Genomic DNA, 12,024 nt, shown 5'->3' with positions numbered 1-12,024 from the left:
ATCAGGATCCATTGCAAGTACTATGACAGTTAGGCGGGATGTGAAAAAAACTTGGATTTCCTGGTCGAGCGGCTGCTCATAAGCCACACATCACGCCCGTAATTTTTCTCTGCCTCGTGATGACTGGGTGTTGTGTGATGTCCTTCAGTTAGTTAGGTTTAAGTAGTTCTAAGTTCTAGGGGACTGATGACCATAGATGTTAAGTCCCATAGTGCTCAGAGCCATTTGAACCATTTTTGAACCACGCCCGTAATTGCCAAACGACGCCTCTCTTGGTGTAAGGAGCGTAAACATTGGACGATTGAACAGTGGAAAAACGTGTGGAGTGACGGATCACGGTACACAATGTGGCGATCCGAGGGCAGGATGTGGGTATGACGAATGCTCGGTGAACGTCATCTGCCAGCGTGTGTAGTGCCAACAGTACAATTCGGAGGCGGTGACGTTATGGTGTGGTCGTGTTTTTCATGGAGGGGGCCTGCACCCCTCGTTGTTTTGCGTAGCATTATCACAGCACAGGTCTACATTGTTTCAAGCACCTTCTTGCTTCCCACTGTTGAAGAGCGATTCGGGGATGGCGATTGCATCTTTCAGCACGATGGAGCACTTGTTTATAATGCACGGCCTGTGGCTGAGTGGTTACTTTACAATAACTTCCCTGTAACGAACTGGCCTGCTCAGAGTCCTGACTTGAATCCTACAGAACATCTTTGGGGTGCTTTGGAACGCCGACTTCGTGCCACGTTTCACCGACCGACATCGACACCTCTCTTCAGTGCAGCACTCCGTATAGAATGGGCTGCCATTCCCCAAGAAACCTTCCAGCACCTGATTGAACGTATGCCTGCGAGAGTGGAAGCTGTCATTAAGGCTAAGGGTAGTCAAACACCATACTGAATTCCAGCATTACCGATGGAGGACGCTACGAAATTGTAAGTCACTTTCAGGCAGGTGTCCTGATACTTTTGATCCCAGAGTGTAGATGGCTTAGACTATGTTGCCTTTTAATTCTTTTGCAAGTGTGTCGGTCTTCTCTATGCTATTTATTTTGAGTGGTAATACGTTTTAACAGATGTTCAACGTGTTTTGAATATTTATTGGCATTTGCGTGTTTCACGTTTAATTTGTAAATTATTGACAATGACAGGTGACACCTGAGAGAGAGAGAGAGGGAAAGGGAGAGAGAGAGAGAGAGAGAGAGAGCACTCTATACACATCATCAAATATTAGAGTAGGAACATACTTCTATTACCTTAATGAAGAAGTCCCATAACCTTTTAGAAAATCGAAAGAGAAAAAAAGAAAAAGTAGGATGTGGCAGGATGCGAACCACCTTCAGTGCTATCCTACATTTCCCAACTCGATGCACTTTACCACTATATCATGATAAACTAGCGGAATGCTACCCTTTGTATTGTAACTTACACATCACGAAGGTTTTAATAGCCGATACATCATGGTGTGACGTTTAAGTATAGCAAATCGTAACAAGAATGACTTGTTTTTATAAATCTTGCAAGTGCCATTTCCTTGCAACGGGATACTTTAATAACACGCGAGCTACGATGCGAAACTGCAGAATCCAATTGGTGTTTCCCAAGCACCCAACATTGAACGTTAACGAAAGTCGGATAGCGGTTCCGGCGGCCTGATATAACAGCGATGACGTCAAAATGACACCACGTTAGCTCAAAGTCTTGAAAACTGTAGGTTACCCTAATTTCCCGTGTGATCCCAGACGTAGCCGAGCAATCGCTATGTGTGTCGTGCAAGGCAACTAGTGAGACGTCATAACTTCGCTGTGGGGCCCACATTTCTCGTGAGCCAAGCTGCATACAGTACGGCGTCTCCGGGAGGCAAGAATCTGACATGCCACATTCCTCAATTCACGCTTCGCGTAGTAGGGACGTCACCAGCTCCTCTTCCACGTACTTTTTCATATCCAATGTGTGGACGCTTTTGAGTGGTCGGGGTGCCAGTGAGGTTGTGGCTTGGGCGTGTCGCAGGAGGCGGCGGCGCTGCGGACGCGCTTCCGGCGGGACCTGCTGGAGCGCGGCCTGTGCGTGCCTGCGGGGGTGGCGGCGCAGCGGGTGGCGGAGGGCGTGCAGAGCGCGCTGTCGGATGCGGCCAGCGCCGAGGGCGTCACCGCCTCCGTGGAGGCCGCGGAGGGCGCCTGCCAGACGGCCGACGTCGACGCCTTCCAGTGGGACACCGCGGACGTCGCCGTCGGGTGAGTGTCGGCCGAGTGCTTCTCAGCAGGGGATACCACAAAGAAACCGAACTCGTTTTTTCTTGACATTTTAAGAACAATCCTCAATCCGCTTCAACGTACTTTCCACTTGCACTAACACACTTGTCTAATTTTTTATTCTATTTTTCAAAACATTGTTTAAATTCATCTTTTGTGATGGTTGGCAGCGCCTCTGTCGATTTTTCCTTCACATCAGCAAAACGCTTTCCTTTCGTATGTCTTTTCATTCGTTTTTTTGAGTCACCAGTCTTCTGACTGGTTTGGTGCAACCCTCCCCCCCCCTGTCCCCAATTACCCAATTACATTACTGGCCATTACAATTGCTACACCACGAAGATGACTTGCTACAGACGCGAAATTTAACCGACGGGAAGAAGATGCTGTGATATGCAAATGATTAGCTTTTCAGAGCATTCACACAAGGTTGGCGCCGATGGCGACACCTACAACGTGCTGACATGAGGAAAGTTTCCAACCGATTTCTCATACACAAACAGCAGTTGACCGGCGTTGCGTGGTGAAACGTTGTCTTGATGCCTCGTGTAAGGAGGAGAAATGCGTACCATCACGTTTCCGACTTTGATAAAGGTCGGATTGTAGCCTATCGCGATTGCGGTTTATCGTATCGCGACATTGCTGCATCGCGTTGGTCGAGATCCAATGACTGTTAGCAGAACATGCAATCGGTGGGTTCAGGAGGGTAATACGGAACGCCGTGCTGGATCCCAACGGCCTCGTATCACTAGCAATCGAGATGACAGGCATCTTATCCGCACGGCTGTAACGGATCGTGCAGCCGCGTCTCGATCCCTGAGTCAACAGATGGGGACGTTTGCAAGACAACAACAATCTGCACGAATAGTTCGATGACGTTTGCAGCAGCATGGACTATCAGCTCGGAGACCATGGCTGCGGTTACCCTTGACGCTGCGTCACAGACAGGAGCGCCTGCGATGGTGTACTCAACGACGAACCTGGGTGCACGAATGGCAAAACGTCATTTTTTCGGATGAATCCAGGTTCTGTTTACAGCATCATGATGATCGCATCCGTGTTTGGCGACATCGCTGTGAACGCATCTTGGAAGCGTGTATTCGTCATCGCCATACTGGCGTATCACCCGGCTTGATGGTATGGGGTGCCATTGGTTACACGTCTCGGTCACCTCTTGTTCGCATTGACGGCACTTTGAACAGTGTACGTTACATTGCAGATATGTTACGACCCGTGGCGCTACCCTTCATTCGATCCCTGCGAAACCCTACATTTCAGCAGAATAATGCACGATCGCATTTTGCAGGTCCTGTATGGGCCTTTTTGGATAAAGAAAATGTTCGACTGCTGCCCTGGCCAGCACATTCTCTAGATCTCTCACCAATTGAAAACGTCTGGTCAATGGTGGCCGAGCAACTGGCTCGTCACAACATACCAGTCACTACTCTTGATGAACTGTGGTATCGTGTTGAAGCTGCATGGTCAGCTGTACCTGTACACGCCATCCAAGCTCTGACTCAATGCCCAGACGTATCAAGGCCGTTATTACGGCCAGAGGTGGTTGTTCTGGGTGCTGATTTCTCGGGATCTATGCACCGAAATGCGTGAAAATGTAATCACATGTCAGTTCTAGTATAATATGTTTGTCCAATGAATACCCGTTTATCATCTGCATTTCTTCTTGGTGTAGCAATTTTAATGGCCGATAGTGTATTTCCTGGATGTATCCTAATCATTGTTTCCCTCTATAATTTTTACCCTCTACAGCTGCCTCTAGTATCATGGAAGTTATTCCCTCGTGTCTTAACAGATGTCCTATCATCCTGTCCCTTCTCCGAGCCAGTGTTTTCCACATATGCCTTTCCTCTCTGATTCTGCGCAGAACCTCCTCATTCCTAATCTTATCAGTCCATCTATTTTCCAACATTCTTCTGTAGCACCACATCTCAAATGCTTCGATTCTTTTCTTTTCAGGTTTTCCCACGGTTCATGTTTCACTACCATACAGCGCTGTGCTTCATTCTAAGAAACAAACAAAGTCGCACAGGACAAGGTCGGATGAGTGTGTGGAGGTGAGGAACAGGCATCATACCATTTGTGAGCAGGGGCATTGTCACGATGGAAAAACCAGTCTACTGACTGCCACAAATGAGGCCACTTCCACCGCACACCGTTGCATAAACTGTTCAAAACTTTCAAGTAGAAAGTCTGCTTAACTGTCTCACTCTGAGGAACAAACCCTGAATGGACGATTCCTCTCACATCGAAAAAACAAATCAGCATTGTTGTTTTGTTTGATTTCGCCGGACGGACTTTCTTGGGACGAGCCGAAGATTAAGTCTTCCAGTGGCTTGTTTGTTACTTTGATTCTGGATCATAAGCGTAGCACTAAGTTTTTCACCTGTGATACTTTTTGAAAAAAGGTTTGGATCATTGCAGGACTCTTCTTTCAAACCACAGCACGCTTCCACGCGACCTTGTTTTTGTTCAGCAGTCAGCAGTAGTGGCATGAATTTGACAGCCATCCTTTTCATTCCCAAATCTTCTGTCACAATTCGCTGCACTGAGCTCCAAGTCACTCCCGATAGGTCTACAATTTCTTCAGTGGTCCGTCGTCGATCTTCGTTGAACACTGCAGGCATTTTTTCAACATTTTCATGTGTTTGGGTCGTGGAAGGACGATCAGAACGAGGTTCGTCATCACTTGACATTTCTCCATTTTTGAAATGGAGAAACCACTCAAACACGTGAGTTTCTCGCCCAGCACCGTCATTTCAGAAGCTTGTGTTCCGCTTTTCCGAGCAAAAATCAGAATTTCATCGCCGCACTCTGTCGACGAAAATCAGCCATTGCAGCAACGACAATCACATAAAACAGTCGTCACTGTAAACTCTGCCGAAACTAGTCCTGACCTCCTTCAACGACGGCTCTGGACTTACTGACTATGGAATGTTCGCTCTATGCGGTCCTAGCGACAAGACGGGGTACTACAAAAGCTCTGCCGACCACAAAATTAATTCGGTTTGTCTTGGGTACCGCCTCATGGCAGTCAAGAAGATATCCCATAAAGAACATGCGGTATCCCGACATTTAGGGTAAAATATTATACACATAAAGAGTGGAAGTGTCAAACGCTCTAAGCGCTATTTTTTCGCAAAACGCGTTTTCAGTGCTGTTGTGTCCTCGCCTCCCTGTTGTATGTCCCTAGACATGTCCCAAGTGTCAAATCATAAGAGAAACTCTTTGTGAACAATGTTCATAGGTTCTAGGCGCTACAGTCTGGAGCCGAGCGACCGCTACGGTCGCAGGTTCGAATCCTGCCTCGGGCATGGATGTGTGTTAGTTAGGTTTAATTAGTTCTAAGTTCTAGGCGACTGATGACCTCAGAAGTTAAGTCGCATAGTGCTCAGAGCCATTTTTTGTTCATAGGAAAACAGCGCTCAAACTTAAAAGTTTTTTTAAATAAGATCGCATTTAAAATTTATTAATCAGGTGACCACTTTCGATCGTGGTACGATCATCTTTAGGTCATTATAAGTCCTTAATGACAGCTGGAAAGAGCGTGGCGAGAAGCACCCCCGCTATGTACCGCTGGAACAGGGTTTATGGACGTCCGCAACTCGTGGTCTTGCGGTGGCGTTCTCGGTTCCCGCTCACGGGGTCCCGGGTTCGATTCCCGGCGGGGTCAGGGATTTTCTCTGCCTCGAGATAACTGGGTGTTGTGTGTTCTTCATCATAATTGACTCGCAAGTCGCCGAAGTGGCATCAACTCGAAAGGACTTGCAATACGGCAGCCGAACTTCCCCGCATAGGGCCTCCCGGCCAACAATGCCATACGATCATTTCATTTCAGTGTTTATGGACGCTACATAATGGACTGCTCCTCGCTACACTCTCTCCAGCTGGTATCGTGGAGTTTTAATGGTCTGAAGATCATCTACCACAATCGAAACCGCCAACCTGATTAATAAATTTTAGATTTTAACAACTTACATGCGATCTTAGACTGCATTTATTTTAAAAAAACTTTCATGGAGAAAATGTTTCAATCATTTCTGCAGGATGGCCAAAAGTCACGATCGGAAAGTATTCAAGTAACTTAACATATAGTTACAGGGATTTGGAAATGTATTCTAGGTTGAAAACAATGTTCTCAGCCCGTACTGCGTCTGTCTTCTGATAAAGATCACTCAGATTACAACAATTCCATGAAAATAAGGCATATGATCGTGTTGGTTTGCTTGGGGTTCTGGCGAATGCTACGGTATGTGATCGTGTTCTCTTTCACTACCAAGGTAATACAGATCTAAACATTTGTCTTATAATGGCAAATGCAAGCAGATTCACAACTGAAGAACGTCTTCCTCTTAGCGTACGGTACATAAAAAGCAATTGGACGGGTGATACATAGGATGAAATTAGGGAAAACTTTTCAATCGCTTCTAGAAAAAACCTCCAAATCTTCGGAAACTGGAAGCAAAGACCTTTGAAAATGGGTGTGTGACAGATGCATCACGCAGCGAAAGACCCAATACATATAACTGAGACAATGAAGTACTGAACGCTTGAATGCAGCATTGTTTCGTTCACCAGCAATATCGACAAGGAAGCGGTCGGCGCAGATAAACATTCCCAAAATATCCGTGCGTCGATGGATGAAGAAAGAAGGTTACCGCTCATTTCGACAAGGCAGCATCAATGAATTAAGTGATCATGCTATGAATACGTGACGTGATTCGTGCCCCGAGAATAATGGTCAGCGTACAGAAAGTGTTTGTAATATGTAAGAAGTATGTAAGAATATTAGTTTCTTTGTTATTCCATTCTTCCATGCCCTATTTCTGTTAAACAAAATTTCTACTAGAGCCTCGGAGTCGTTTCGTGTTCCAGTTTTCCTTTCACGTTGCTACTTGTTTCAATACAATAACATTAAAAATTCTGTAATCGTGACTTCTGGCCTTTCCTGCAGGTGATGCCAGACAATGAGCTCCAGAGTTCGAATGGGCTTGTGGCAAGGTCTCCTTCGTTTATCCCAAGTTTGCTTTGATGGGACATTCACAAGTGTTATTCATTGTGAGTGATAAAATCCTCCACAGTTGTAAAAAATATTTACTTCTAAAAAGAAAAGCATACCTAGGTTGAGGAGATACGTCCCATCTTCATGTGCATATTAAAATGTGAATCCACAAAGGATGCATAACTAAGGTTAAAATAGGTTAAAATATGTTAAAATAGTGCATCCCTGCTACGCGGAATGCAAGAGAATATCCTCTCTTATCCTAGATCTGCCAGAAAGCCTCTCGCAGAGGACACTAGTCGAGGCTTAGCGGTGCGCCACACACGGGTCCGCATGAAGACAGATAGGCGGTCTTTCGAATACCTCCACTTAGCCTGGGATGGTCTGATAAGAACACAATAGCTTTTGGTGAGTGGACACAGCTTTCTCATCCACGTCAGGGATTTTGAAATCTACAGGGTGTAACAAAATGGTGTCGTCAAACTTTCTGGAAACATTCCTCAATATGTAGAGGTAGAAAATATGTTATACGACATGGGTCCGGAAACGCTTTGTATTCATGCAAGAGCTCAGTTTCTAAAACTCCTCTACGCATTAATAATCTACCTTGAAACAAATCCTCAACCGTGAACAGCACGTCTGCACTACAGTGAGGGTTGACATATTATTGAGTGAACCGACCGCAAGAGTGTTCCTGTGCAGGAAAATCAGCTGCTGATAGTGCCTGCACACGCTGTACAAGGTACGGATACATCATGTTCTCAGGTACCACTCACGAGGCAGTCATGTGGTGAACATTACTTGCTGAAGCTATTGCCTTAGGCTGACGCTAGGGTTGTTGTCAGCTGCAAGAAGTTCTTCTCCCTCCCCCAGTTAAGGTTTCCTCCTCCTTCTAGGTCCTTCCCCCCCACCCCCACCCCCAGTCCGCCCGTCGCGAGCAGTAGGCGACGCTCAACTATTTCAAACGTTCTCCTGCCGAGCACTGTCGTTCTCGACCTCTCTCCCAACACAAACGTTAGGCGGCACGGCCACTTCCGCCTGCTAACCCACTGCACTGCACCGGAAACAAATTTCGTGATGAACAGATGATGATACTTGACTGGTGCTAATAGAGCAATAGTCGCGTGTCAACATAGGCAATTAAGTGAATTATATGTCAACATTACCTTCGTTCAAGCGGAACTACAAACACTGGCGGAGAGCCTAAGAATTACAGCTTACTCTACATTCTAACCAAATCTAACCAGCAGGGTATTTTGAACATTTCAGCTAAGAAAACGTTTCATGTAATGCTGGTACGTACTGTTCCTTCGTGTTTCCTATGATTAATGTGATAATGAAGAGAATGAGCTCTCGCATGGAAATGAAATGTTGCGCGACCCATGTCCATACCAAACATTTTATTCCTCTCTGTGTTAGAAGTGGTTGCTGAATGTTTGTCATGCCACACACAAGTCTGAGAAGCCGGGAACACATCTCCAAATTGGGTTGGACATCACTGCCTCATCCATCCTACAGTCCAGACCTGGCACCCTCGGACTTCCATCTCTTTGGGCCGCTTAAAGATTCTCTACGGGGAACACGCTTTGAAGATGACGCGATTGTGAGCCATGCAGTGAAAAGATGGCGACGCCTACAGGACAAGAGCTTTTACCAGCAGGCAATACATCCTCTTCCACAACGTTCGGGTACGGCCATAGAACGTAATGGAATCTACGTACAAAAAGGACATGGACAGAAGACATGTTGATGTATATTGTCACCAAATTCTGACTTAACAATAAATATGTTCTGAGAAAAAAATATGGGGCTTAGAAGCGACGTCCAGTAAAGTAATTCCTCTGTAGTTATCGCACATTGGGGGATCATTCTTCTTAAATATGTGGCATATAATTGCGGTCCCCCCCATGAACCATGGACCTTGCCGTTGGTGGGGAGGCTTGCGTGCCTCAGCGATACAGATGGCCGTACCGTAGGTGCAACCACAACGGAGGGGTATCTGTTGAGAGGCCAGACAAACATGTGGTTCCTGAAGAGGGGCAGCAGCCTTTTCAGTAGTTGCAGGGGCAACAGTCTGGATGATTGACTGATCTGGCCTTGTAACATTAACCAAAACGGCCTTGCTGTGCTGGTACTGCGAACGGCTGAAAGCAAGGGGAAACTATAGCCGTAATTTTTCCCGAGGACATGCAGCTTTACTGTATGATTAAATGATGATGGCGTCCTCTTGGGTAAAATATTCCGGAGGTAAAATAGTCCCCCATTCGGATCTCCGGGCGGGGACTACTCAAGAGGACGTCGTTATCAGGAGAAAGAAAACTGGCGTTCTACGGATCGGAGCGTGGAATGTCAGATCCCTTAATCGGGCAGGTAGGTTAGAAAATTTAAAAAGGGAAATGGATAGGTTAAAGTTAGATATAGTGGGAATTAGTGAAGTTCGGTGGCAGGAGGAACAAGACTTCTGGTCAGGTGATTACAGGGTTATAAATACAAAATCAAATAGGGGTAATGCAGGAGTAGGTTTAATAATGAAAAAAAAATAGGAGTGCGGGTTAGCTACTACAAACAGCATAGTGAACGCATTATTGTGGCCAAGATAGACACAAAGCCCATGCCTACTACAGTAGTACAAGTTTATATGCCAACTAGCTCTGCAGATGATGAAGAAATAGATGAAATGTATGACGAGATAAAAGAAATTATTCAGGTAGTGAAGGGAGACGAAAATTTAATAGTCATGGGTGACTGGAATTCGTCAGTAGGAAAAGGGAGAGAAGGAAACATAGTAGGTGAATATGGATTGGGGGGAAGAAATGAAAGAGGAAGCCGCCTTGTAGAATTTTGCACAGAGCATAACTTAATCATAGCTAACACTTGGTTCAAGAATCATAAAAGAAGGTTGTATACCTGGAAGAATCCTGGAGATACTAGTAGGTATCAGATAGATTATATAATGGTAAGACAGAGATTTAGGAACCAGGTTTTAAATTGTAAGACATTTCCAGGGGCAGATGTGGATTCTGACCACAATCTATTGGTTATGAACTGCAGATTGAAACTGAAGAAACTGCAAAAAGGTGGGAATCTAAGGAGATGGGACCTGGATAAACTGAAAGAACCAGAGGTTGTAGAGAGTTTCAGGGAGAGCATAAGGGAACAATTGACAGGAATGGGGGAAAGAAATACAGAAGAAGAAGAATGGGTAGCTCTGAGGGATGCAGTAGTGAAGGCAGCAGAGGATCAAGTAGGTAAAAAGACGAGGGCTAGTAGAAATCCTTGGGTAACAGAAGAAATATTGAATTTAATTGATGAAAGGAGAAAATATAAAAATGCAGTAAATGAAACAGGCAAAAAGGAATACAAAGGTCTCAAAAATGAGATCGACAGGTAGTGCAAAATGGCTAAGCAGGGATGGCTAGAGGACAAATGTAAGGATGTAGAGGCTTGCCTCACTAGGGGTAAGATAGATACTGCCTACAGGAAAATTAAAGAGACCTTTGGAGAGAAGAGAACCACTTGTATGAATATCAAGAGCTCAGATGGCAACCCAGTTCTAAGCAAAGAAGGGAAGGCAGAAAGGTGGAAGGAGTATATAGGGGGTTTATACAAGGGTGATGTACTTGAGGACAATATTATGGAAATGGAAGAGGATGTAGATGAAGACGAAACAGGAGATAAGATACTGCGTGAAGAGTTTGACAGAGCACTGAAAGACCTGAGTCGAAACAAGGCCCCGGGTGTAGACAACATTCCATTAGAACTACTGACGGCCTTGGGAGAGCCAGTCATGACAAAACTGTACCATCTGGTGAGCAAGATGTATGAGACAGGTGAAATACCCTCAGATTTCAAGAAGAATATAATAATTCCAATCCCAAAGAAAGCAGGTGTTGACAGATGTGAAAATTACCGAACTATCAGTTTAATAAGTCACAGCTGCAAAATACTAACGCGAATTCTTTACAGACGAATGGAAAAACTGGTAGAAATGGACCTCGGGGAAGATCAGTTTGGATTCCATAGAAATGTTGGAACACGTGAGGCAATACTAACCTTACGACTTATCTTAGAAGAAAGATTATGAAAAGGCAAACCTACGTTTTTAGCATTTGTAGACTTAGAGAAAGCTTTTGACAATGTTAACTGGAATACTCTCTTTCAAATTCTGAAGGTGGCAGGTATAAAATACAGGGAGCGAAAGGCTATTTACAATTTGTACAGAAATCAGATGGCAGTTATAAGACTCGAGGGGCATGAAAGGGAAGCAGTAGTTGGGAAAGGAGTGAGACAGGGTTGTAGCCTCTCCCCGATGTTATTCAATCTGTATATTGAGCAAGCAGTAAAGGAAACAAAAGAAAAATTCGGAGTAGGTATTAAAATTCATGGAGAAGAAGTAAAAACTTTGAGGTTCGCCGATGACATTGTAATTCTGTCAGAGACAGCAAAGGACTTGGAACAGCAGTTGAATGGAATGGACAGTGTCTTGAAAGGAGGATATAAGATGAACATCAACAAAAGCAAAACGAGGGTAATGGAATGTAGTCAAATTAAATCGGGTGATGCTGAAGGAATTAGATTAGGAAATGAGACACTTAAAGTAGTAAAGGAGTTTTGCTATTTAGGGAGTAAAATAACTGATGATGGTCGAAGTAGAGAGGATATAAAATGTAGACTGGCAATGGCAAGGAAATCGTTTCTGAAGAAGAGAAATTTGTTAACATCGAGTATAGATTTAAGTGTCAGGAAGTCGTTTCTGAAAGAT

The 12,024-nt window shown here is 44.9% G+C and overlaps 1 protein-coding gene across 1 annotated transcript in view; it reads left to right on the top strand.

Moving 5' to 3' along the window:
• The window catches only part of LOC124805686 (nose resistant to fluoxetine protein 6-like), a 462,198-nt gene that overhangs the window by 270,577 nt on the left and 179,597 nt on the right, over positions 1 to 12,024 (top strand). The window contains exon 4 of the mRNA XM_047266255.1: positions 2,007 to 2,230. Within this exon, the coding sequence (XP_047122211.1) occupies positions 2,007 to 2,230 (224 nt within the window). The remainder of the gene's footprint in view (positions 1 to 2,006; positions 2,231 to 12,024) is intronic.

The sequence above is a fragment of the Schistocerca piceifrons genome, chromosome 7, assembly GCF_021461385.2.
Source record: "Schistocerca piceifrons isolate TAMUIC-IGC-003096 chromosome 7, iqSchPice1.1, whole genome shotgun sequence".
Lineage (NCBI taxonomy): Eukaryota > Metazoa > Arthropoda > Insecta > Orthoptera > Acrididae > Schistocerca > Schistocerca piceifrons.
Note: the sequence above shows the minus strand (reverse complement) of the source record. Positions and strands in the feature narration are given on the sequence as shown.